A 26,166-nucleotide genomic window follows, 5' to 3' on the forward strand; every position below is an offset into this window, starting at 1 on the left:
ACCACCGCAGCTCCAGGTGGCTTTTGGGGGGGCAGGACCTGATGTGTTGAATGCACGCAGAGACGGCCGCGCGCTGGCGTGGGTGGGGCGTGTTTGCATCCGGTGTCGACTGGCCATCTGTTCAATGGCGGAGGTACGACGCCGTCCGAGACATGGGAGAGCTGACGAAAGGTTGGGGAGGTGAAGGCTGGGTGCAGCGTGGATAGCGAGCGGAGCGTGTGGCGCATGGCGCATTAGGTATTGATAATAATACGGCTTGTATTCAGCCACGCGTAATTGACGAGCAGTGGCGACATGTAACCTTAGCGTCGCGGCTGGCAGTGCCTCCTGCTCAACGCACGAACCCGTCCCGCAGTGTTTGGATACAAACAACATTAAGATACATTCACAGGACATTAGGGGGCTGGCATGATGAATACAACTAAAGAGTATAGATGTGTGGGAGGCGCAGAACTGTGCTTCATTATACCGGAAGGCACAGGCCACCCGCTCATGTGTGTTGAATGTGTCGTGTCGGTGAAATCGTGCAGCATGTCGCCCGTCGGCCCGTAGACAGAGACACAGCGTTTGTGTAACCAGCCAAGTGGCCAGTATAGACCATGGCCGCGCCGCTGTGTGGGGATTACTGGTCGTTACAGCCCCCTGAAAATGACGTCTAGACAATCCCAGTAGCCTCGAAGTGGGCGACGACTTGCTCGACGTCGCGGAGCGATACCTGGATGAAGTTGGCGATGCGCTGGTTGTCCCAGCCAGATTCGTAATGGCCGACAATGCGGCCGCGGGTGAATGGGTCAAGAGCCATGGCGGTGTTGCAAGTGTGGCCTTGGACGTCGTGTCAAGCGTGCGTCAAGTAAGCAGGGGGAGCATGGACTACCGAGGTTGTTTGGACTGTTTGTGTCAAGACACCGACTGGGATCATGCGATCTCATCAGCCAATGGTCCGCCACTCGTCACGTGGGGAGGCGTCCACTGGATCTTAGATCTTGAGAAACGGCCCAGTGGCCAGTGGCCAGTTGGGACAAGCACATCGTTGAGCCGCTCGGGCCTTCGTTCCTTTGGAAAGTGTGTACAGTACAGTAGATAGCCTCGTGTATGTACAGTATGGTACCTCATGTTGAGGGTGTTGCGTGTGTTGCGGATAGGAAGTACATACGCTTTCTTTTGGGAACTCGGGATGGTCTGCGGGATGGGACACCGCAGCGCCACGCTTCCCACATCGGCTCCGTCCACCGTTGTCGGAACGCACAACTCGTTCTGAGTACGACATGCTGGACGTAACGACCATTTCTCAGAGCTCGAGGCCCGCCCAGGTCCCGGATGGGCCAGAAGTGTTGACAGTTGGGTGAGAGGTACGAGCGTCTGGCGGCTGGTCGTGGGCAGGGCTAGATGACCTGCTTATTGTGATGGATGGGTGCCACTGGCACGAGTCAAGGTGAAGCTAGGTCTTGCGCACCCCCGCCGTCGTGTACCGATTACAGATGGAATGCAGACACAGCCATCCATTAACAGTCTCAAGAAAGATGAACCGCCACTGGAAGCATTACTGGTGCATGGTACACTTTGTGTGACAGTTCAGGATGCCTGGAAACGGGCCATCGTGGCGGCGCCAGTGCGCACCGAATGCGGCAATGAGGAGGTGTGCGGGAACGATGGCAATGGAGTCGACCTGTTGCTTCCCTGTACTATGCTTATCGCAGCCCTGTTGGACCTGCGCCGCGCATCCTGTCTCCATTTTTCCTGATTATTTCGACCGGTCCTCTCTGCAGTTCAGAGACACAGCTTACGTAGCTACCAAACCTGGGTAATAGAACGTGCTCGTGGGTTACACTCATGTCTTGTCGATCGTCCGTCAAGACACAAATACGATACACACCCTTGCCGCGCTTTTCCATCGAGGAGCGTCCCCCCCCCCCCCCCCCCCCCCCCCCCCCGCTCTCAGTCTCGGCATTTGCGGGGAAGATGGACCGGAAGAGCAGTGTTTGAACCGCGCATGCCGTACGCTCACACCCTGGCAAAAGGGTGGGGGTGCAAGCAGGGCTCGAGGCGATGTTTTGAGGAACCTGGCAGTGCACAAGGGGAACCGAGAACCATGCACGGGTGCTACACAGGACCATCACTGTACCTCTTGCAGACCAGTTGAACACCGCTGGGTGGGGCAAACTGTGCAGCAGCTGAAACATAAACGCCGACACGCGTATTTGGCATCTCCGATGGATAATGGCTGTGTCGGCCTCGCGTCCCCGGTGCGGAGTGCGAGATGGCTGCCAAGGCCCCGTCAATGTCGGACACGTCGGTTGCAAGGCGACGATTGAGTTCCGACGCAGGTATGCAAGGGCAGCACATTGGGGGGGGAGGCCCATTCTCGCCTTCTTTTTCATGTGACTACTGTGACTTTATGGCAGTGGCCAGATAAAGCACATGGGATGTGTTCCCGCCAAACTCATCAAGGCTATCAACATGGGCGAGCCGCGGACTGGGAATTGACTCTTGACGTTTTGAATTGAGACGGCTGGGCGACACATGGCTATCCGTGGCCCGTGGCCTAATGCTGCCCAATGTTAGCGTTTGTCGTGTTGTGGAATGCCAAGGCGAATCCCAGGAAAATGGCGGCTTGGATCTTGGACGCCACGAGGAGCGCAATACGATGTTTTCTGGTGGAGTAAACAAGTCGAGCAGAGCAGCCCACCCAGGCCAACCACCACCGGGCACGGCTGTGGTGCCTCTGTGGTCCAGACTCTTTTTCCACTCTTTGCACTGGGTTGATGGTGGACATGACATGAGGCATTGTTTGTGCCCCGTTTCACAAGAATGCAGCAACCAGGTTTGAAGCACGTATGCCGGCAGCTCATCAAAGTCCCAGCGGTGCAGAGGGGTGGGGAGTGGGGGGTCCCAACATGCCCAGCGATTCAGCGAGAGCGCGCGCGTCTTGCTAAAGGGTTGCCATTCCCTGGGCGAGGTACCCGGCCAGGCAACATGCTCCCTCCCCGACAACGCCTTTTCGCGCGCTGTTTCCAGCTGTCCAGCTGTTCCGCAGCTGTTACGCGCGTTCTGCGCGTTCTGGAGCGCTGAAACGCCTCTTTCCGCCTCCGCCGCGTGTTGTTGCTCCTGCTGCCATGCTGCTCCTAGCTCCTGCTTGCTGCTGCTATCATTTTGCTGTCTCGGCCGCCGGCTCTGGTGCTTTGGGCGCGTACTCTATGGAGGTGCAGTGTCTCGTTCCTGCTCCAGCGCTGCTGTGCTCCGCCCACAACGAGAGCCGCCAAAGGGTCGCCGCGAAATCGGCAAGGGTTGAATACACCCCCCAACCAGCGGCCAGCGCAGAGCACGACGACGCAGCACTCGGCGCCGACGACAGGACAGGGCACAACAACACACTTGCACACTTTCATTCTCGTCGTTCATTTCCCCCCCCTGCTCACCACATCCGCCCACACAGCTGTTCGCAAATCCCCCCCCCTCTCTCTCTGGCCCCCACCTGTCTCTCTCGCTTCGGTATTCTGCCGGTGCGCACGCCTGTTGGTGGTACACACTCGAGCTCGTGCAGCGGTTCCATCTCAGATTGTCGACCCCCATTTCAACTCGCTTTGTTTTGTGTCAAACACCACTTCTTCCTTCGCTGTTGACTCCCCCATCGTTATTTCCATCCTTTCTGATCGGCGGCACGGCGATCTCAACGAGGCTGTCAACATGATCTCCACATCCATGGAGCAGAAGCGCCAGTCCGAGTACGCCCCCCATCCGGGCGCCATGTCGGGCGACATCTGGCCCATGTCTCTGCAAGAGATGACACAACAACTGCTCTCTGCCCGCTCATCACGCAACAGCGCTCTCATCGGCGAGTCGCTCTACGACAACAAGGTCGAGGCCGCTCGTGGTGCTGCTGCCCTCATCAATGCTTCCTACCCAGGAGGGGGCCCATTCCCGCCTACCCCCATGCGCTCACAGACCGTCCCAATAATGTCAACAGGCAGCTCTCTTGCCCCACCACTGGACCTCGGTGACAAGAGGTCATCCCGTGCACCCCCACCTGCGCCGTTGCGCATGTCAACATGTCCGCCACGCCGCAACACCGACTCTCAGCTGCCGCTGCCGACGGTTGTTTTGACCCCTCCACCTGGTAGGTAGACGGGTTCAGTCCCGGTCTGCCCAGTTTCGTCCCAATAAAGCGTGAAAGGCTGACTCTCTCTCTCTCTCTTTTCTCAAGATGAGGGCGGTCCAATTGCTCTGTATCCACGGTCAACGCCCGAGCGCGACTACTTCGCGCCAACAGGCCCCGCACGCCGCATTGTTGATGCCCCTCCAATGCAGATGCCGAGTGGAACACCCGAGCCCGGACAACCAGGTTCAATGTCGTTTGAGAACCCAGCTCCGCCGTTTACCTCGCCGTCGCTCAGAGCACGCCGTCATGCCTGCGCGTCCCACCGACGTTGTCAACAAGATTAGGGATCGCAGCCACTCGCAGTCGCACTTTGACAACGAGTTCTCAACCTTAATGAACGACCTGCCAACGCCCGCGTCCCAAGCCTTCCCAACTGGCCACAGCGTTGTAGACGGCGATCAACGAGCTGTACCCGACAGCGAACGCAAGGTCTATCCTGTGCTCCAAACGGCACGGGCTGCACCCCCACCGCCAGAGGACGAGCACAAGGGACAGCAACGCTCGGGAGAGCCATCACCGTCAGTTGCGCAAACCGTGCCTGGGATTCCGTCCGACAAGCCTTCCACCCCAGCGATTTCCACGGCACCTGGCCCTCCTGTCACATCCCAAAGCCGCAACGTCAACAAGCCGACCACGCCTTCCGCAGAAGCATCAACATCAAAGGATGCGCGTCTTCCACTTCTTCCCAAGCTCTCCATGCTTGACAAAGTACTCAACCGTCAAACCATGACGGCGCAGGATTCGCCCCCCAGCCAGGCCAACGGCAAGGTGGCAGCCGTCGCGTCCGCCACAACGTCCGAGACACCAGCAAGGCCTACTACCCCCACGCGCCCCGGCACGCCGTCAAAGCAAGAGAGCAGGGCTCCCAGTGAGCAGCAGTCGGACAGTGGGTCCACAAAGCCTCGCCGTCGTCGCTCCCTCTCGCTCTCGGCCCTCTTCACGCGAAAGAAGAAGAACTCGCTGGACGATGCCCCACCTATTCCCGACCTCCCCGTCAACCTCATGCCCCGCAAGACCGGCCAGCCCGGCGTCAACGGCGTGCCTTCGATGCCAGACCTTCCGGCCGGTCTGTCCAGCAAGTTTAGCAGCCAGCGCAAGACTGGCACCACCGACGCTGTTGTCGCACCCTCCCGCCCAGAAACCCCCACTTCTGCTACCCCAAAGGCGACCAAGCGCAAGACGCTCCTTGGCAAGACGTCTCTCAAAGACCTGTTCAGCTCGTCCAACAGCGCCGACGGCGGCGTGTCGTCCTCCAAGAGCGTCCGTCGCTCCAAGAGCAAGCCCGAGCTCAAGAAGAACCGTCTCGACGATGCCCCTCCTGTCCCAAGCCTGCCACCAGTTCTCCCGCAGTTGCGCTCAGAGTCACCCGTCAGCAAGCCGACATTGGTCCCGGACGCGCTTGCCGCTCTTACCGGCAGCCGTTCAGGCACCTCCGCTTCCGAAGCAAAGCCCGACGTGAAACCAACGGAGCCGGTCAGATCCGCAGAGTCGAAGAGAGTCGCACCTCCAAAGGTCATCGAAAAGGACCTGCCTGCCGTCACCACCACCCCCAGCAAGCAGGTGCACAAGCCTGCGCAGCCCTTCTCCATTGAGAAGCCTATGCGACCTATGCAGGTGGATCCACCACTCGAGCAACCCGACAACGAGGCCGCCAAGACACCAACTGTTGTCCCCGATGCATTGGCCGCATTGACGGCGCGCTCCAGGAACCCCTCGTCGCCGGAGAAGTCGCCCGTCGAGCTCGTGCCCGACGTGTTTGCCGCGTTTGGCTCGACGGAGCAGACCTCGCCTGCTGCCAACGGATACGTTGGCAATACGATTCCCGACAAGATTCGCGCCGTCTCGCCCACGCCCGCGCTGGGTGGCAAGCTCAAGACCAAGAAGAGCAAGGTCACGTTGAAGTTGAAGAAGGACAAGGAGGACAAGGTCGAGGCCACCACTGAGGAGAAGGCTAGCCACCGCCGCACGCGTACGCTCAGCCAGCGCCTGTCCATTTCGTCGTTTGCTCCATTCAAGAAATGGCGTGCCGAGGAGGACGTACCCGCTGTGCCGGCCATGCCACCCAGCTTTGACAAGGTCGAGGCTTCTCGTTCTGCATCAGACGCCAGAGCGTCGGTCATGCCGCCCGTGGAGATTGTCCAGCCCATGCTTACCTCGTCCAACAAGGACAAGCATGAGGCGCTGGTTCAGCCGCGTAGCGCGACCCCAGTGCGCTCGACTTCGATGCGTCCCGATGTCCCGTCCGTTATTGAGGGATCTGGTGCCACCAAGCCTCTCAACATCCAGAAGCGCGTGCCCGTCCCGACCGTTAAGACTGAGCCCCCCACACCCGACAAACCTCTGCCTATGCCTAGGGCCACCATTGTCAACGACGAGCTCCCTGCCGCCGTGTCCTTCTCCTCAGTGAGCGTCGACGAGTCCCCAGACAGGGACGAGCTCCCATCCACTGTGGCCTTTAGCCCCAAGACTCCGTCCAAGGAGAAGGCCACCACTCCGGGCCCCACGCCTCCCTCCAAGCCGTCTACCCCACCTGCGCTCGTCAGCATCAAGCTTCCTGCTCCTCCACCCTTTGCGCCCGTCGACGTGCCACACACTCCGTTCACCCCTCAGACCCCGGCTCCCCAGGCTGCCGCTCAGGCCAAGGCCCAAGCTGCCATGGCGGAGGCTCCCTCATCGACTGTCCGCAAGATGGCCGACCTCCAGCAGCGCCGCACCATGCCTGTACCTTCGTCTCATGAACGCCCCGCCCGCAAGACCAACTCTGTCGTGGACACTGCTCCTGGTCTCGCATACCTGGAGGGTGACGCTAGCTCTGACGAGGGCGACACTACCCAGTCCCACGCGTCGACGATCATGCCGAGCTTTAGCCACATGGCGACTGCCCCCTCTCCCTCTGCTACTCTGCGCAGCAGCAGTGCACCCCAAGCACTGTCACCTGATGTTGGCGAGCCTCCTTCACCTGCCCCCAGTGCTACCGATGCTGAGGCTGCCGTCGTCCAGACCGCCCAGACCGCGCGCCGCTCCATCATTCGCAGTGTGACGACTCCCATGAGCTCGGTCGTCAGCCTCCTCCAGACTGCCAACCCCGACGACTCGCCTCGTAGCTCCACCATTGGCTCCACCATCAGCCCCGCTGTTGCTGCAGTCTTTGGTGTCGGTGCTGGCGTCGCGGCGGCGGGCTCGTTTGTGGAGACCGACGGCAACTCGGAGGAGACTGTCACGCCCGAGATGGCTGCTGCTGCTGTTGGCCATGTAAACATGGCCCATGAAGCTAGCGAGGACCTGTGGTCCTCGTCGGGCGAGTCATCTCCTCGTAGCCGCGTTGCGTCGCCGGTGCCCCAGCCCTTGGGCCTGCCCACGCTCGAGGACATTTCGATCGACGACGAGGTCAGCCCCGCGGCCGCGCCTAACCCCTTCCCGGCAACCACCCAGGCTTCGTCCGACGACTACAACCACCACCGACCAACCCTCCTCCGCCAGCTGTCGACCCCTGCTTCGGCTCCGGCGTCGCTCTCGCGTGCTAGCTCGCCCTTTGGCGGTCGCATGTTCTCGCCTGTTGGCGAGTCGTTTGTCGGCGCCACGCTCCTTACCACGGTCGCTTCCGCAGCTTCAAGCATGGCCACGGCCGTCACGAGTGCCCTCTCGCCTCAGGCTACGACTTTTGAGCTCCCCGAGCAGTTTGAGGACAATGTGAGGGACAGGGTGTTCCAGTCGCCCTCGGTGGCTTCGGACGCATCGTTTGAGTCTGCCGAGGAGGGCTCCGTCGACTCGGCGACGTTTGAGTCTTACGACTTGGCTCCCTCGGGGCGGACACCTCCCATCGCGCCGTACATGCCCTCGGCACCTCCCCCCGTTGCGTTCGACGACCTCCCTCCCGCGCTGTCTATGCCCCGCCGCCGTGGTTCCGTGCCCGCTGTCTTAGCTGCCACTGCTGCCCGCCGCCGCACCAGCTCCGTACCCGTTGGCAACCGTCCTTCGATGGCCGACTACGACGACGACGAGGATGATGATGACGAGGAGCTCCCTCTCCCAAGGAGGGCTTCCGTCTTCCGCACTGGTTCGCCCGTGTCCGGGTCGTCGTCGCCAGGTCCCTACCAGGGCCGCAACGTGTCTTGCCCCCTCCCCACCACCCGTGGCATCAGTGTGGCGACGGACTCGCGCCCCGGCTCGCCTCTCGACCTCCACATGCCTGGTGGCTTGATCCCCAAGGCCTCGGACAGCCCCACCTTCTCGTCGACGCCGGTCACTGTCCACCGCACGCCTACTGCCACGGACGGCGAGTACACCACTGTTGCCGGTGCCCGTACCCACATTCGCCGTGACTCTGGCATCACCTCGGCCGTGGGTGCTATTGGCTTTGCGCGTCAGGGTCCCATTGACAGCGACGCCGCCGGTGTCGCCGTCAACCAGTCCCGTGCAGCTGCTGCCGTACAGTACCAGGCTGTCGCCGTCGTGCGCCACAGTCTCCCCTTTGAGGTTGACTACCGCTCGTCGCGTGCGTCGTTTCGTCAGAGCGCCCACGAGCTCTCGCACTGGAACGAGTCCACGGCCACCATCGCTCGTATCACCGAGGGACCTGAGACCAGCGAGCCCGAGGAGGAGTCCTTTCAGCTCGACAGCGGCAGCTCCCACTCGTCCTCGGGAAGCGACGACGGTGAAGGCGCTCCCTCCACTCCCCGGACCCCAGACCTGAACCAGCTCGCACACGTGACGCCGCCAGCACACCCGTCGCCTTCCCCGATCCCGGCGTCGTATGGCGGTGCCACTGGCGCGGATGAGGCCCAGGTCAAGGGCTCTGTCATCCGCCTCGCCCGCGCCCCCTTCCGTGCCATGCACCATGACATGAGCCAGGACGCGGAGGGCGACGACGATGGGTTCAGCGACACCTTTCCCGAGTCCCTCGGCGGCGACAGCTTTACCACTGCGCACGAGGTCGGCGCGTGAACAGTGTCCACGGGTGGCATCCGCGAACCCACTCCATCGCTTTGATCATCTGTTTTGACAAATCCCACCCTGCTCTGCTCTGCCCCCTCCTTCTTCCACTCCCCTCCCTCTCCCACCTACTACGCTACTACTACCCCCACGAACATTTGCCTTGTCTTTGTCTCCCGAACGTAAATTTCGGATGGCCGGCGCGCCACTGTATCTCTCTCGCTCTCTCTTCTCTCTTCTCTCTCTCCCAAACGTATAACTCTTTTCCGTACCCACGAAACAGATCTCTTGCAACGATAGAACGCGAATAGTAGTGCATGCATCATGCCAACGTCAACATGCTCGGAATCAGAGGCGGCTACAAACTCACGGACACGGGTGCGAGTGCGTCAACATTGGCCAGCTCGTCAGACAGGCCTAGTCGTGGCCATGTGGCGGGATGTGCTCCAGAGCTTCATTTGGGACTGCCTCGTGAGGCAGAACTTGTACCGCACCGTCCATCGCGCGCCGTCACGGCCCCGCAGGTCCCAACCACGGCACCGCGCTTCAGCATCTTTGGGAGGGGGTTGAAACTCCGCCAAGCCAGCCAAACCTCGGCACGGACGGGGAACAGCGTTGAGCGGACCGACAGACGCGTCCAAGCACACGGGCACGCGGTGGCCGCCCGGGCGCCATGGCGCGCGCCCGTCGTGTCTGTGGATCCGTGGCGGTGGCCGCGTCGACGACGGTGGTGCTCCTGCGACAGTCGTCAAGCAAAGTCGATGGGCCCATGCTCACTTTTCTGCAAGGGGGGAGGGGGGGGGAGCCGACCAAGCTCGGATCATACGATAGGAGGTGACGGGGCGCGGGACGCGCCGAGACCGCGAGACCGCGACCGTGCTCTCTCTCAGTTACGGAAAGCACTCAAGCGCAAGCGAGTGACCCTCGTGGCTCGTGGACGCCCAACACAACATGCGTGTCAGTGCCCAAAGCACAGGTTACTGTGCTACTGGCATGGAGTTGCGCGGAGGTGGTCTATTGCTGCCGTGACACACACTCAGGCCAAAATCGAAATCAAGGTTTACAGTAAGCCTGGACGAGGCACATGCGTGTTTGTGCGTGCTGCCACAACACCACCAGTACACCGCTTCGGTGGTCAGTGCCAGTGCCAGTGCCAGTGTCAAAGATGTCAGTCTGCCTCGCCGTCGTCGCCTCGGCCCGAGGACGGGGCCCAGTGCCGTACCCCATACTGCTCGGATCTCGCTTTGCAGCGACCCCACGAGAAAGATGATCCGCATCTGCACAGCGTGCGGACATGTCCACCGGCAGAGTCTGGAACGGGGGTCGTTGGCCCAGACACTGGTACGTGTGGGGTTACGATGAGAACAGTCAGGAAAAAAAAAAACAAGCTGCAACAATTGGTTTGGGTGTGTGTGTGAAATGTGCAGTGGTTAAGCGCGGAACGTGCCCTGGGGGTTGTGTCACCGGCCGCAGCAGGTGATTCAAGGCCTCTTCTTTATGCCGCGCGCAGTGGTGGGCGGTGCGGTGCGATGGGCTGCGGGGTGAGATTCGCGCTGCTGCCCACCAAAACGCACCACCGCAGCATTGGTTGTGTAGTTTTGTTCTATATGTCCATATGCATGCTGCAGCGTCCTACAAATGTAATCTATTCACAGTAGGGGACCCCTTTTCTTTTTACTCCCCTTTCTACTTAGTTTGGCGTGGTTTGGTGTGAAGGATGGGCGAGGCTTGAAGGATTGTTGAGACAAATGGAGTTTTGTATGGCGTATCGGTACAGGTGCCTCTGTGCTGCGCGGTGGGTGAGCGGCGGGGGAGATGGTGTTGATGGGGCGGGGTGAGGATTGAGGGAGGATGGTTGTTGAGGTTTCGCACTCGCCGCCGTTGGGGTGAGTTGGCGGTGGGCAAGGAGGATGTTTTTTTGTTGATTAGATGAACATGCAGAGGAGGCCGCCGGCGAGCAGGGCCGACAAGGTGGGCGCGGCCAACGCGCGAGTACCGCTAGACGAGCTGCCAGTCGAGCTGCCCGACGATCCCGCGTCCGCGGCCGTGACAGTGTGGACGGCCGCAGAGCTGCTAGCAGCAGAGCCCGACGAGGTGACGACACTGGCCGACGCCAAGGTCGCCAAGGTAGAGCTAGAAGTAGACGTAGTCGTCGTGTTTGCGGTAGAGACACTCTCAGTGTTGTTGTTAACAACGGCGGCCGCGAGCGAGGCACTAGGGATCACAGTGGACGCAGTGGTGGAAGCTGCGCTGGACGCAAGCGCGGCAAAGCCGACAGCAGCGGGCGAGTAGCGGAAAACGGTGTACGTGTTCTTGAGAGCAGTGGCGCCAACAATCCACTGGACAGGCGAGCTGGACGAGAGGGTCTGGACAAAGACTGCGCCAGTGCAGTAGTCACCGGTGCTGTACTTTCCAAGGTTGAAGTCGGCGTCTCCAACGTCGATGGTGTAGCCGCCAAAGGTCAGCGACACGGTCACCGACTGGTTGCAAGGGTACTCGTAGTAGCTCGAGTACGAGCCGGTCATCTGGCGCGAGTTGGGAATCGCGGCGTAGATGCTGGCGACAATGCTCGAAGGGCCACCGATGAGCGTGGTACCAGTGTCGATGGCCACCTGCGTGCTGGAGCCAAGGTCGATGCTCGTGCTGCCAACGGCGACGCTGCTCATCGGAATCTCCCAGTACTCGGGGTTCGAGGCGAGGGTGACGTAGGTCACGTCACCAGAGTACAGGGACGAGTCGAGGGCGCCAAAGTTGGCAGTGCCGCCGTCGCTCTCCGAGCTGGTCGCGCCCGAAACGTCACGCCAGCGCTTGAGGTAGAATGCAAATAGCTTCGAGTCCCACTGGCTCGAGGCGGCAAGCGTCTCCCACCAAGGGGTCGCCTTGGAGTACGAGAGCGCCTCCCATGACAGGCCCATGATGCCGCTGACCGACGACGAGATGAGGCCCGAGGTCATGGACGTGACCTGGGCAAAGGTCTGGGACGCGACGGCGAACCCGGCCATGGTGACCGTGTCCGTGGCGAGCGTGCCCGTGGCGTCGCCAGATCCGTACGAGATCGAAAACGTGGCGTTGGAAGACGCGTAGGAACTCGACGAGGACGACGAGTAGGTTGTGCCCGCGCACCCAGAGCACGACGACGACTCGACCCAGAGGTCAGCCGAGCCAGTGTCGAGGATGATATCAAAGGTCTGGGCCGGCGTGCCAATTGAGACCTGGCCCGAGTAGGACGCGTCAAGCTCGATGTCGGTGAGAGCGACCGAGCCCGACGAGCGCTTGGCCAGAGTCCTGCGGAGCACGTCCGAATAGCCACCCTGACCGGCGTTGTAGCGGCGGTCGACCTTGGCTGCCTCGCTGAGGAGGTACGTGCGGTCCTGCTCAACGCCATCGCGCTTCGCCATTTCGCGCTTGCGCGAGCCGGTGGTATGCGAGAGGGGCACGGCGAAAGCCTGGTGCACGCCCGCAATCACAGCATTGCTTTGGGTGTCGCCGCCAGGACGGTAGATGGCAAAGGGGCTGGCGAGGCCGGTGGTGGCCAGGAGGAGGAGGGTAGGAAGCATGCTGGCGAATGAAATAGTCTAACAGCCGTCGAGGCCTTTGTCAAACAACTAGAAGAAGATGGTAAGCTTGGATCACCAGGACCAAGAAGAGAGGTGGGAGGGAAGAAGAAGAGGAGCGGGCGAAGAAGATATATGGGTGGAGAGAAAGCAATCGCGAGGCGAGGTTGCCGGTTTATGTGTGGAACGAGGAGATGTGGGGCATGTTATAGCACGAACCAAGGGTCTCAATGAACTGCGAAGGGAAGATGGAAGCTGCGGGTGATGCTGCTGCGTGCGGGCAGTGCTTAATAGGGCAACGAATCTGCGGACGATGTCAGACCTTTAAATGGAGGCGGTGTGATGCAAGGTGATGAACGGTTGTTGTGACGTACGTTGTAAGGAGTGATGCAATAAAGTAGTGTGCAAGACCGGCTCGATGGAAAGGGGATAAAGTACACAAAGGTCGACGCAGTCGAGGATATAGACAGAGGGAGCTCGAGTGGGCGAACGAGACGGAGAGAGAGAGAGTTGGCTGCGATGAGGGAAGCCGGGTGATTGTTATAGGGTTTGGGTTGAACGGGTCGAAAACGACGGCGATTGTGCACGATGCCAAACACACTGGCACAACGACGGCGGGAGAGGGGAGGAGGAGGTGGAGATGGAGAGATGGAGAGAGAGAAGAGGGTGAGCTCGAGGAGGGCGAGAGTGATTGAGATGGGGGTTGATGCAACAAAACGCACGTACCCGAACCGATATGCTTGAGGACCCCACACACACGCCGTACGGCTGCGGGTACGCTAGGGGGGAAAAGGAGAGACACGAGGTACCACGCGTCAGGGAGCAGGGAGGGGGCTCATTTGGGCCAACAACGTCCAGACCTTTGGATTCCCTGTGCAGCAACCCACGCCAAACTCGCAGCAGTGGTGGCAGTGGTGGCAGTGGAAGTGGTCATCTCGCCGCAGCATCTCTCGTTGAAGCCCACTTGCACAGCGATCTACACGTTCGAGACCTTTGAAGGGACAATGCACTTCTGCTTCGGCCCAAGCGCAAGAAAGAAAAAAGAGGTCGATCCACGTACGCGAGACAGGTTTTGGCACAATTCGCACGCCGCGTCTAGGGACTGGAGACTGCGCGCTGATGGAATACAGAGGGTCCAACAGTCTCTCGGTGGCTGGGAGGCAGAGGCAATGGCTCTAGTGGCTGGGCTGGGGGGCTCTGCGCGCCGTCGCCATCAGCTGCCCACCCGTGCACACCCGCCGTAGAAGGCGTAGACCGCCGCCACTCTGCGTTCTATGCTGCACGTACATGTGCACACAGTAGTCATGGATCATGGACGCCGCAAAATCGCATCGTGCATAAGGAGCGTGCACACGGGCCGAACGGGTACCAAAGCAAAGCCACCCTCGGTGCAACACCGTCTCTGCGGGTGTGCAACGGAGAGGACTCCCCGTCCAAGCGCCAGGCCTGAAACATATGACCTCTGCGTGATGCCTGACGCTCTCGTGCCAAGACCGTATGGCTGGCCATGGCTGGCCATGGCTGGGCGAGTGCATTTGCCCGCAGCTGGCCAAGACATGCACCAGTCCTTACACCCACCGCAACACCTGCATGCTCTCGCAGTCTCGAAGGACTTCCCTGCTGCGCGCTCCGAAGATATCCGGCCGTTCATTGCTCTGGTAGTGCGTGGGCATGCAGCCGTGTGCTGTATGTAGACTCTAGACTCTGACATTGCACCATGAGGGTCGACGGCATACGCGCTCCCCCCTTTGTTCCACCGCTGCGTCAAAGTCTGGTCCCGGAGGGGGGTTATTAAACGGTAACAACGGGAAAGTTGTCGCGGGTGGCAGAACAAGGTGCATACGTCTCTCCAGCTTCTCCACTCTCTCCGTTTCACCGGCGCCAAGGCACCCGATCCCCCTCACCTCGCTCGGGCTCTAGAGCTCTGCAAAGTCGAATTCACAGGACAGGAACCCCAGATTCCTCAGGACAGACAAGGGCCCTTGCCCGCACGGTAAAATGCTCTACAAAAATCAAAGTCAGGCGCGCCGTGTGCGACGGCCCCCGCAGCCGGGGGCTGTTTTCGCAGCTGGTATATATTAACAATTGTCTAAATAAGTATGCTAATGGGGACCAGGCTTCAAGTGGTGATTTCTAATGGTCGTTATAATAGTCGTCGCCGATCATTCCTACCTTCAACGAACGACTGCTCTGACGTCTACGTTTTCTCTTTTAGGCCACCTCAGCACTGCTTGGTCCTAAGTTGAGAAACCAGAGATATTTTTGAGTTCACTGCGCTCATTTTTGGCTGCGCCCGCATGACACAGCATACAGCCACTGCACCGAGAACCAAACCTTGTCATTTTTGGACTGGTGCCAGAGCAGACCTGGCGCTCCCAGTTGGACTCTATCGCGATCTATCGCAAGATTGCTCTTCTCCAAATCTCCAAGATACTCCGAACAATGTCAGAGATCAGAGAATGGCCCGTCGGAGGATTTGATCTTGGGCATTCCCAGTTCCCCATCATCTCTGCACCACACACAACGGACGGTGCGCGGTGCGAAGAGGACCGAAAACATCCGCATCAACACCAGGCCAATTACTAATGCCCATTAATAGTATCAACATATTGTTTTACCGTTTTTAATCTAGGTAAACTATCCTAACATCCGCATGGACCGCTCAAATATCCGACGCGGATGTCTGGCGGCTGTTTCGGCCCGGTGGTCGGTCACTTCCGACCTGGCGGCTGTTGCTTGGGCATATGTGTGGAGGCCACTCGAGCTCACTTTCTTTCGCTCCAAACGCAGCTCTTGTTCTCTCACTGCCTCAACTAACCACTGCTCACCTTTCTCGGCGCATTATGGAGTACTTTATCGGCTTTGACGTGTACGTCCACCCCAGCTAGCGTCCAGGTCTCGCCCCCCACTGACCCCATTCCCAGCGGCACGGGTTCTGGACGCGCTTGCCTCGTCGACCGCAATGGCAAGCTGATCGCGGACCACTCTGGTGGGTCCATAGCGTGTCGGGAGAGCTCTGACACCCAGTGGCGACCAAGACGCATCGCTCGCCCTCGGACCACCGCATCTTTGAGCAGTCGTCCACTGACATTTGGGCGGCGCTGGCCACCTGTTCGCGCACCATTCTCAAGTCGTCGGGCATCGACCCCGCGGCCGTCAAGGGCATTGGCTTTGACGCTACCTGCTCGCTCACTGTTGTTGACCGCACTGGAAAGCCCGTCAGCGTGTCGCGCACTGGCAAGAGCGAAGAGGACGAGAGCGACGCCAACCTCGGTTCCGACTCGGAGTGGAACGTCATTCTCTGGGCCGACCACCGCGCCGAGGACGAGGCGGACAAGATCAACGCTACGGGCGAGGGTGTCCTGAGCTTTGTCGGTGGGACCGTGAGCGTGAGTTTTCGTCCTCTCGGATGTTGTTAACTCTCAGCTCGAGATGGAGACGCCCAAGACCCTGTGGCTCAAGAAGCACATGAACGAGGCCAAGTTCAAGGAGTGCATGTTGTTCGAGTACGTCTGCCTCCATGGTACAACCGCTCATTCTCCAGCCTCCCAGACTACTTGACCTACCGCGCTACCACGTCCCTGGCGCGCTCCAACTGCTCCCTCGCCTGCAAGTACTCGTACGTGCCTCCCGGTACGACGGTCGAGCATGTCTGCGACGGCACCACCGAGGTCAGCACGGACGGTTGGTCGGCACGCTTCTTCAACAAGATTGGTGTGTACAGCTGTGTCCTTCGTATCGCCAAAAGCTGACTTTCAGGCCTCGAGGACCTGGTCAAGGACGACTTTGAGCAGCTCGGTGGTATCCCAGGGAAGAACGGCCTGGTGCTCAGTGCTGGCCAGCCTGTGGGGCAAGGACTGAACCAGGAGGCAGCCGCAGACCTTGGCCTTGTCGAGGGCACATCTGTTGGTAGTGCGGTCATTGACGCGTGAGTCATAGCAGCTGCCCATCGGAAGCGCTAACTGTTCAGCTACTCGGGTTGGATCGGCACGGTCGCCGCTGTGGCCACCTCGAGCTCTGGCGTCAAGGAGCCCGTCCCCACCCTCGACGATGCTGCTCGTCGACTCGCTGCGGTGGCTGGTACCAGCACATGTCACCTCGCGCAGAGCAAGGAAGGCATCTTTGTTCCTGGGTGAGTTTCCTTGAGTATGTTGCGCTGACCTCCCCAGTGTTGTACGTTCATTGACGTCGTTTGGGCCGTGTAGCAGCTGACGATCCAGTGGGGCCCTTACAACAGCGCAGTGTTCCCGGGCTACTGGATGAACGAGGGCGGCCAGTCGTCGACGGGCCAGCTCATCGACTTTATCATGACCACCCACCCTGCGTACCCTAAACTTGTGGAGCTCTCGAAGAAGAGCGGCAAGAGCACGTACGAGCTCCTCGGCGAGCAGCTGGACAAGATGATGAAGACGGAAGGAGCCGAGACTTTGAGTAGGTTGAGACCACGAAATCGCTCCTAACCGCCCAGCCCACCTGACCAAGGACCTTCACTTCTACCCCGACCTGCACGGCAACCGTTCCCCTCTGGCCGACCCCAAGATGCGGGGTATGATCTGTGGCCTTGAGCTTGACGACGGCCTGGACGACCTCGCGGCCAAGTTCAATGTGACTCTGGAAGTGAGTCTTTTTCTTTCGTTTTTGCACACGCACTACGCACAGCTGGATGCTGACTGGCCAGGCGATCGCACTTCAGACGCGCCACATTGTGGACACGATGAACTCGAAGGGACACAAGATCGACTCGATCTACATGAGCGGTACGCGTGACGCACCTGGTGGTGCCCAAAAACAAGTGAACTCTCGTTGACGCTCCTTCCCTCCTCAGGATCCCAGGCCAAGAACGGACCTCTGATGCGGCTGTTTGCCACTGTCCTCCAGATGCCCATCATCATTCCTCCTCAGCCTTCGGCGGCTGTGGTCCTCGGCGCGGCCATGCTCGGCCGCTTTGCGTACGAGCTCTCCCAGACCTCGGGCGCGATCACGACGCAGGCCCAGGTCGACGCTGCCGGCGAGCAGTACGGCGCCAAGCTGTGGGAGATCATGGTGGCCATGACGCAGCCTGCCACACGGGTCGAGGCGCGCTCAGGCCCGGAAGGCGAGCGCGAGCGCAAGCTCCTGGACGCCAAGTACGAGATCTTCCTCGAGTCGATCGACACACAGCGTCGCTGGCGCCAGCGTATTGCCCAGGCTGTTGCATAGGGGCGGCCGTGTGTGTGCGTCGTTGTGGCTGGGGGAGATTTGTACGTGACGGGACGCCGATGAACATTTTCTCATAAATCACATGTCGCCCACGGCTGTCCGCTGTCCGTTGTTGCACACGAGGCATGACGATGAGTGTGTGCGTGATGGTCCCAGCGCTGTGTGTGAGTGTGTATGACAACCGATCCGCGCGAACCTGTGCAAGCGTGGAACTAAGCGCGCGTGCGTGCGATCAGCTGCACAATATAGCGCATAGCTGGGCTGCAGCGTGTGGTCGTCGTGGAGACTAGATTGATGCGCGCGCCCTCCTTTTTGGTGAATTGGCGAGCAAAGACCAAACCCCTCGTGCATTGACCAGCCATCGGCCATCCACGCTTCAAGCCTTGGAAGTGACACACGCTTGGGCAAAGAGACCAGCACGTAGCACGGTCCTCAAACCTCCTTTGCACAAACGCAGATGGGCGTGGCATCCCTCCGCTCGCGCGCCTGCAGCCGAGTGCTCTCTCTCATGTGAAGAAGCGAAGACGAGGGGCGCTGCATAGTGTCCTGTGCGCCTGTTGCTCCTCCTTTCCGTCACCTGGGCCTGTGGGGAGGGCGTAGACGGGTCGTGGATGGACTCTGGGAGAGGTGGGGTGGCGCAGGTGGTGTACGCCCACAAGTGTGAGAGCCGATGTTCGCCACTCTGCCAGCAGTACTCAAGCAGCCAGTGATGCGTGATCCAGTGGCCAGTGGCACTGCTCTATGCATCCCACATGTTGCAGAGTGGTATCTCTGACAGGTGTGCAGATGACACACGCTGCACGCTTGCACGCTGATGGTTGATACGCGGATGGTGATGGGCGGGCATGCGCGTGATCAGAGCCCGGGAGTCTGCCACTCACGCGCCCCCTGGTGCAAGGAGGCCGCGCCCCCTCTCACTCTGGCGCGCGCTCTGGCCATCATATGGCCCCCGTCCTCATATTTCCACCACCCACCTTCCTCCTTTCTCTCCAACACCCACTTCCCTTCACTCATTCATATCTTCCCCCCTCACAAACCGTTACTTGATAGCGACACCACTACCCCCCAACGTACATCCCATTCTGTAAGTGATCTCGACCTGCAACGTTCACATACCGCTTCCCACGGATGTTGTTGTTGCTGCCCCCCCTACCCCGGGAGCGCGTCACTCACATCACCAGTCAGCGAACCGTCCACACACTTGAGAAACTTCCACCATGCCGCCCAAGGCAACTCCAGCCAAGCCGGTGAGTACATGCTGCGGATGGAGCGTGGAGCGCGTCGTCGTTGGATCCAGTCGTGCGGCGTGCTCCCATCAACAACAACAATCATGGGCCAAAGGACCTAAAGCTGACTGTACCCAGCCCACCCGCGAGGAACTCGAGGGTGTGCTCGCTGCCCTTACGCTCAAGGATGACTACGTCCTTCGAGGTGCGTTAACTCTAGGCCTCATCACGCGTATGACTCTGTTAAACTGACGCGCATCCTCCCTCCTCTCATTCCCGCACTTACCTCCCTCCACACAGACGCTCACCCGCGTCCTGGTGAGTTGACAGCTGGGTTGACATGGTTTTCAGCTGCTAACCATCACAGGTTTCGGCACCCTCGGTCAGAAGATTACCGTCGACGCGAACATGTTTCAAGTCAACTACAACAAGGCCAAGAACACGTCCATTGCGTGGGTCCTTTGGCGGCAACGTCTCATGGCGATCACTCATGCTGACCCCTCCCCAGTCACTACGACGTCGACATTGCCGCAGTCGTGAAGACCAAGGACCAGAAGATGCCCAAGCCTCTCGCGGCCAAGATCTGGGCGCAGGCCATCCGCGACAACCAGGGTGCTCCTGACAAGAAGGCCTTTGCCGACTCGGCCTTTGACCTTCAGTGAGTGATACCGGCACGGACACACAGCAGCTGACAGTGCCAGGAAGAACATCTACACGACTTCCCCCTTTGAGATGGGTCCCAACGGCAAGGTACGCTCCTTGTTTCTGACCTTGACTGACTCTTGCACAGAAGGAGATCCAGGTTGCTCTGCCCGAGCAGGGTCGCGAGCTTGACGACTCTCGTCGCTTCAAGCTTACCCTCCAGCTCGCCAACCAGGTCGACCTGAACGCTGTCATGCGCTTCTGCAAGAAGGAGAAGCAGTCTGTCCAGGAGATTGAGACCGTCGTAAGTCGTTGGCGCCCTCTGTGGATTATTATGACATCAGCTCACTCTTTGCAGTTGACCGCCATCCAGGCCGTCAACATTCTTCTCCGCGACAACCCCGCTCAGCGCTTCACGCCCATCGGCGCCCGTGGCCGCTTCTTCGGCATGGGTACGTACTGTTTGCACCTCCCCGGCCCTCTACTAACTGTTCGCAGACGGCAGCGTCCCCATCTCCAACGGTGGTCTCGTCGCCAGGGGCTTCGCCCAGTAAGTCTTTGAACCCTTTCCCAAGTGCTTTGATCCCCCAGCTAACCCTCAGGTCGTTCCGCCCCACCGAGAGCGGCTTCCCCGCCATTCAGCTCGACACGGCCTACACGGCGCTCATCAAGCCCGGTCCTATCATGGTGAGCCTTCCTCACTCACGCTTAGGCCCTTACTGACTGTCCAGAACGTCATTCCTGAGATCCTTGGCCTCAGCGGCGGCGGTGGCGGTGATCGCGGTGGCCGTGGTGGCCGCGGAGGCCCTCGCGGAGGTCGCGGTGGCCCTCGTGGTGGTGGTCCAGGCGGTCCTCCCGGCCACGCGCCCGTCCTCAACGAGCTGAGCCCCGACCAGATCAGGAGGATCACCAAGGTCCTTCGCCAGGCGAGGTTCACGCTTCCCTACAAGTGAGTCCCAAGGTGAACCGAATAGACTAACTCTGTACCAGGCAGTCTGAGCGCACGTTCAGCATCAAGTCCATCTCGCGCAAGCCTGCAAGTGACATCACCTTCGTGATGACTGGCCGCGACGGTGCTGCCGACCAGAGTATCGGCCTGGTCCAGTATTTTAAGCAGCAGTTTAACATCACGATTCAGAAGCCTCGTCTTCCTTGCATTGTCTACGGCCGCAACTTCATGGTCCCGTGAGTACAAACGGCTGCATCAGCGCTAACCTTGCAGCCTTGAACTCGTTGTCCTTTGCGACTTCAACAGGTGGCCCTTCACCGCCATGACCGGCGACCAGGCTGCCGACATGATCCGTGTCGCTGCTCAGAAGCCCATGGACCGCTCCGCTGCCAGTAAGTCTCCCCTTACGTTTTCTGCTTCCTAGTCTTACCCTTTCAGTCAAGCAGTGGCGCCAGAAGCTCGACTACGGCAACCTTCCCAAGCTCAAGTCGTGGGGCCTGGAGGTTAACCCCAACATGATGCGTGTCGACGCTCGTGTCCTCCCCACGCCCAAGGTCACCTACAACCAGGGCAAGACTCTGAACTGCCAGTTCGGTGGTTGGAACCTCAAGGGCGTTCGCGTGAGTCCAACTTGCTTCGTCTTCCTTGGTCAGTTTTGCTGACGTGGCCTCCCAGTTCACTCGTCCTGCCCCCTCTTCTCTCAAGTCCTGGTCCGTGATCAGCTTCGACAACCGTTTCCAGGTTGGAGACATGCGTGAGTTTGCTAGGCACCTGCCATCGCGAATCAGATAGCTAACGATCCTGCAGAACAGTTCATTGGATTGTGAGCCGTCCCTCTTTCTGCGTGTACTGACAGTTTAGTCTCGTCCAGACCATGAAGCAGTACGGTGTGCTTGTTGACAACGGTCAACCTCCTTGCATCACCGGCAACCCCCAGAGGCTCGCTGAGGGCCTGAAGGAGGCTGCTCGTGCCGCCTACATGTCCGCCAAGGCGGACCCTCAGCTCATTGTTGTCCTCATGCCGGTGAGTGCAAAGTCATACTCCCATTGCTGACCCCTATCAGCGCAAGGATGTTGCCATGTACCAGAGCATCAAGAACATTGCTGCCATGGGCCTCAAGAGCGTGAGTGGCCCTCACTTTGTCACCAGCTGACCTCTAGTTCGTCACGACCCAGTGTCTCCAGACGCAGAAGCTCCGCAACGACCGTGGTCTTGACCAGTACTGCGCCAACGTCGCCATGAAGATCCAGTCCAAGCTCGGCGGTGTCACCCACGAGGTGCCCGTTCCTCAAGTCTTCGACAAGACGACCATGATGGTCGGTGCCGACGTCACTCACCCGCCCGGCGGCGGCAACCAGGCCTCTATTGCCGTCACCGTTGCTGGCCTTGACGGCGACAACGTCCGCTTCGAGCCCGGTATCCGTCTCCAGGACCCCCGCACTGAGATCATTGCCGACCTGGAGAACCTCATGTTCAACCACATGAAGACGTTCGAGGAGAAGACCAAGTCTCCCCCTCAGAAGATCATCTTCTTCCGTGATGGTGTCTCCGAGGGCCAGTACGCCGAGGTTTGCAAGAAGGAGGTCCAGGCTATCCGCGCCGCCGCTGCCCGCTTTGGCACTGGCATGTACAAGCCCAAGATTACGTTCGTCATCTGCGCCAAGCGCCACAACATGCGCTTCTTCCCCATCAAGGCCGAAGACGCCGACCGCACTGGCAACCTCAAGCCCGGTACTGTTGTGGACTCCAAGGTCACGCACCCCTTCGCGTTTGACTTCTACCTCCAGGCGCACGCTGGTCTCCAGGGTACCGCTCGTCCCACGCACTACATTGTCCTGGCCGACGACAACGCGTTCAAGGCCGACACGATGCAGATGCTCTGCAACCATCTCTGCTACTCGTACGCGCGCGCCACCCGTGCCGTGTCGATCGTCCCTGTTGCCTACTACGCCGACATCATCGCGACCCAGTGCCGCTACCTCGCCTACATCGACGACGAGTCGGACGTGGCCACGTCTCTGTCGGGAAGCACCCAGCAGCCCGGCCCCACCATTGACCCCTTCCTCATCGCGAAGCGCTTCCAGAACTCTCCTTCGCGTCGCTTTGCCTGGTACATGTAGGCAGCGACAAGATCACCAAACTTTTCAGTCACTCGTTCAAACACTCTTGCGCCCGTTCAATTCTCTGTGTTTTCCCCCTCCGTTTCTTCCTTTATGGATCACATGCCCACTCTCGTTATAGCTACCTTCTCCACTGGCAATAGCCATTTTATAGCAGTCTTGAGGTTATGTGATTCAGGCGTCCATTGCAACTGCGAGCAAGAGGCAAGGACCAGGCAAAAGGCCGAGAAACCCGGCCTCCACCTCCGTTCATGAATTTCTCAATGTGGAGGAGGGTGATGTCACTTTCACTTTCGACACAACCACACAGACCAATGATACTGGGTATCGGCATCGACATTCTGTCCATCGCGCGCCTCGAGGGCCTCATCCAGCGGCGTACGGCCCGTCGCTTGGCGGAGCGGATATGCACTGCTCGCGAGTATGCCGAGTTTAGCCAGCTGGACCACCCAGAGCCGTCGACGCTGTACACCAAGCAGGTCCGCTTCCTGTCGTCGCGGTAGGTAGCAGGACCCACATGGACCATGGACGTGGCTGACGCTGCGCAGATGGGCAGCAAAGGAAGCAGCGCTCAAGGCTCTGCCCCCACGCTCGCTGCGGAGCTGGCGCGACCTCGACCTGTCGTACGCGCGCGACGGGCGGCCATACCTCGCCCTCGTCGCGGGACCGCTGTACGAGTCGACGGCCTCGATCTCGACATCGACATCGACATCCGTCGCTAGCGAGCTCGAGCGGGCTGCAACCGAAGAAGAAGCGGCGACAAGACCCAACGCAGAGTATCCACAGCCCCCAGCTCCGCCTCCACGGCCAGCACGCCCACAAGCTACACCGCCCGGCCGCGCGAGCATCCTCGCCGCGGCCGCCGCCGCCGCGCACAGTGTCGTTCCGCCCAAGAAGCCCGTTCCGGCTCCTGCGCCTGCACCTGCACCAGCACCAGCACCAACACCTCCAGTGGGTGGTGCTGGGATTGGTCTGCTCGCGACCATCTCGCATGATGCGGGTATTGTGGTCGCGTCGGTGGTTGCGCAACGGGCATGAATGACGAGCGTGGCCTGTGAGATAGGCGGGTGATGGCGTGCGACTGCGTTTGCGTGTGCTGTCGCGCCAGTGGTGCCTCCATCCACTCCTTCGACACGCGAGAACAACCTGCTCAGCCCTCTCACCCCCCACCTCCTGTTTAGCACCTCGTGTTCATAGACTCTCCCTCTCTCCTGCTCCTGCTTCTGCTCATAGACCAGTCTGTTTTCAATGTTCTTCTTCATGGCATATTCTGCATAGTGGTACATCGTTCGCAGTCACGGGCGCAGCTCGTGCCGCGGGGGACAACATTCTGCTTGCGTTCTGGGGCGGCTTGACTTCACACTCTCTCTTCTTCACTTCAAATTCTGGTCCGGGGGGGGGGGGGGGGGGGGGAAGCTGTCCGGCGCGTAGATTGGATACCGATACCCTGCCTGTTCGCGCTTACGAGCTGGTGGCGTTGTTGAAGATGAGGAGGTTGGGCGAGCCGGAGCCGACGTCCGAGAGGGCGCCGGCAGTCGCAAGGCCGAGGAGGGCCTTCTTCAGGCGGGCGGGGCTGATCTTCTTCGAGGGGATGGGGGCGAGCTCCTTGATGTCCTCGGGAGTGGGGAGGACGTCCTGGAGGTACGAAGGGAGAAGCGAGTAGGCCTGGGCGTAGAGGGTGGCCTCGGACTCGACCTCGACGAGCTCCGTGGCACCGTTGATGTGGAAGGTGCCCGAGCCCTCGATCGAGAGGAGGTAGGCGAGGAGACCACAGACGTGGGGTGAGGCCATCGAGGTACCCGAAATGGTGTTGGTGGCGTCGGGGCGGCCAGTCCAGGTCGAGAGAATGTTGAGACCGGGAGCAAAGACGTCAACGCACTTGCCAAAGTTGGAGAAGTAGGCGCGGTCGTCGCCAATGGTCGAGGCACCGACGGTGACGGCCTTCTCAGCACCGGCGGGCGAGTAGTTGCACGCGTCCTTGTTGTCGTTGCCGGCAGCGACGGCAAAGTGGAGACCGACCTCGACGGCCTTGTCCACGGCGTCGTCGAGCGACTTGGCCTTGCCACCACCGAGCGACATGTTGGCGACCGAGCCCTTGTAAGTGGTCTTGCCAGTGAGGGCGAGCTCCCTGGCAGCGTTCTGCTGCTCCTTCAGGGTCTGCTCGGCAGCCCACACGACACCCGAAACGACATCGGCCATGGTACCCGAACCGTTGGTTCCGAGGACTTTGACGGCGACAATCTCGGCCGCCTTGGCAACGCCATACTTGCGCGACGCAATGGTACCAGCGCAGTGGGTACCGTGGCCGTTACCGTCAATGTCCTGGTCGTTCTTGGGGATGGTCTTGCCCCAGCGAGCGCGGCCCTCAAACTCGACGTGGTCAATGTTGACACCAGTGTCAATCACGTAGGCAGTGACACCCTCGCCACCGTGCGAGTCGTAAATGTACTTCTGGAAGGTAGGGAGACGGAGCTCGTCGCGGTGCGAGATACGAGCAAGACCCCAGGGAGCACCGTTCTGCTTGGTGATGTCGTCGCCAATGAGCAGGGCGTCGTCGACGCCGTGAACCTCGTCCTGGGTGCGGACAATCTGGTCGTGCTCGACGTAGGCGACCTCGGGAGCCGAACGGATCTCGTCAAGGGTGTCGGCCGAGAACTTGCCGGCTGGACAAGAGTCAGTCGTGTGGACCATTGAATGCAACGACTAAGACTTACCGTAGCCGTAGAAGCCAATGTTCACCGCAGGAGCGTACACGTTGGAGATGTCCGCGTCATCGCCAAGGAGCTGGATCGTGTGAGCAATGGAACACTGGTGGTGGCGACAGCAGTCGAGGTGACGGATGGAGGTTGTTACCCCCACCCAGTCCTCTCGCTGGGTGCAAGGTGAGGGGAGGTGGGGGCGGTGACCAAGCGCGCAGCCCCCTCCCCGCCTGCCCGCATCTCCCCCCTTATCGGGCGGCGCCAGCCGAACTGGCACGGGTGGCCAAACACATGCTCTCTGGGGAGGTACTCACGGATGCCTGGTTCCAGTCGCTGACCGAGTTGAGGTGGAGAGCAATCTGCTCGGGGGTGACGCCGTCCTTGAAGACGACAATGTACGAGTCCTGGATGGTCTCACCGCTGGACATGAGCGGGGCCAGGGAGCGCTCCTTGATGGGGGTGGCAAGGATGACCGGGAGGAGGGAGAAGAGGGCGGCGAGCGGGAGACGCATGATGGGGTATGTATGTATGCGAAGTGAGGGGGAGAACAAGTATGGATGCTTGGTGTAGCCTCTATGATGAGGGCGATGAGAGATGTGTGTGTGTGGGCAAGTGGTGGTGGTGGGGTTGCGTCTTGGAGTGAGACGCGGGGTGGGGGGGATGCTGGGTGATAACGGTGGGGCGGTGG

At 60.2% G+C, this 26,166-nt stretch overlaps 7 protein-coding genes across 7 annotated transcripts; 5 read left to right on the plus strand and 2 right to left on the minus strand.

Annotated features, from left to right (window-relative positions):
* Positions 1-3,684: 3,684 nt before the first annotated feature.
* Positions 3,685-4,122, plus strand: EHS24_007115 (uncharacterized protein; the record flags this gene model as incomplete). The annotated part of the gene is made up of 1 exon (XM_028622491.1): positions 3,685-4,122. One exon carries the CDS (start codon positions 3,685-3,687, stop codon positions 4,120-4,122), a length of 438 nt encoding a protein of 145 aa, XP_028477383.1.
* A 280-nt stretch (positions 4,123-4,402) lies between these two features.
* Positions 4,403-9,100, plus strand: EHS24_007116 (uncharacterized protein; the record flags this gene model as incomplete). The annotated part of the gene is made up of 1 exon (XM_028622492.1): positions 4,403-9,100. One exon carries the CDS (start codon positions 4,403-4,405, stop codon positions 9,098-9,100), a length of 4,698 nt encoding a protein of 1,565 aa, XP_028477384.1.
* A 1,913-nt stretch (positions 9,101-11,013) lies between these two features.
* Positions 11,014-12,645, minus strand: EHS24_007117 (uncharacterized protein; the record flags this gene model as incomplete). The annotated part of the gene is made up of 1 exon (XM_028622493.1): positions 11,014-12,645. One exon carries the CDS (start codon positions 12,643-12,645, stop codon positions 11,014-11,016), a length of 1,632 nt encoding a protein of 543 aa, XP_028477385.1.
* A 2,840-nt stretch (positions 12,646-15,485) lies between these two features.
* Positions 15,486-17,841, plus strand: EHS24_007118 (uncharacterized protein; the record flags this gene model as incomplete). Its single annotated transcript, XM_028622494.1, has 11 exons — positions 15,486-15,511; positions 15,567-15,631; positions 15,670-16,031; positions 16,069-16,148; positions 16,187-16,356; positions 16,402-16,570; positions 16,613-16,774; positions 16,880-17,073; positions 17,111-17,259; positions 17,321-17,399; positions 17,468-17,841. 11 exons carry the CDS (start codon positions 15,486-15,488, stop codon positions 17,839-17,841), a joined length of 1,830 nt encoding a protein of 609 aa, XP_028477386.1.
* A 1,217-nt stretch (positions 17,842-19,058) lies between these two features.
* On the plus strand, positions 19,059-22,779 carry EHS24_007119 (uncharacterized protein; the record flags this gene model as incomplete). Its single annotated transcript, XM_028622495.1, has 19 exons — positions 19,059-19,088; positions 19,206-19,272; positions 19,368-19,385; positions 19,435-19,519; positions 19,576-19,725; positions 19,769-19,817; positions 19,858-20,013; positions 20,068-20,161; positions 20,208-20,259; positions 20,312-20,396; positions 20,441-20,658; positions 20,700-20,894; positions 20,932-21,050; positions 21,097-21,278; positions 21,334-21,412; positions 21,466-21,481; positions 21,520-21,682; positions 21,723-21,782; positions 21,820-22,779. 19 exons carry the CDS (start codon positions 19,059-19,061, stop codon positions 22,777-22,779), a joined length of 2,778 nt encoding a protein of 925 aa, XP_028477387.1.
* Positions 22,780-23,093: 314 nt separating this feature from the next.
* Positions 23,094-23,817, plus strand: EHS24_007120 (uncharacterized protein; the record flags this gene model as incomplete). Its single annotated transcript, XM_028622496.1, has 2 exons — positions 23,094-23,278; positions 23,328-23,817. The coding sequence occupies 2 exons, from the start codon at positions 23,094-23,096 to the stop codon at positions 23,815-23,817; spliced, it is 675 nt and encodes a 224-aa protein (XP_028477388.1).
* A 423-nt stretch (positions 23,818-24,240) lies between these two features.
* SUB8 (serine protease) lies at positions 24,241-25,990 on the minus strand (the record flags this gene model as incomplete). Its single annotated transcript, XM_028622497.1, has 3 exons — positions 24,241-25,442; positions 25,494-25,563; positions 25,793-25,990. 3 exons carry the CDS (start codon positions 25,988-25,990, stop codon positions 24,241-24,243), a joined length of 1,470 nt encoding a protein of 489 aa, XP_028477389.1.
* Positions 25,991-26,166: the final 176 nt, after the last annotated feature.

This window comes from Apiotrichum porosum (assembly GCF_003942205.1).
Source record: "Apiotrichum porosum strain DSM 27194 chromosome Unknown scaffold_4, whole genome shotgun sequence".
In the NCBI taxonomy this organism is placed as follows: domain Eukaryota; kingdom Fungi; phylum Basidiomycota; class Tremellomycetes; order Trichosporonales; family Trichosporonaceae; genus Apiotrichum; species Apiotrichum porosum.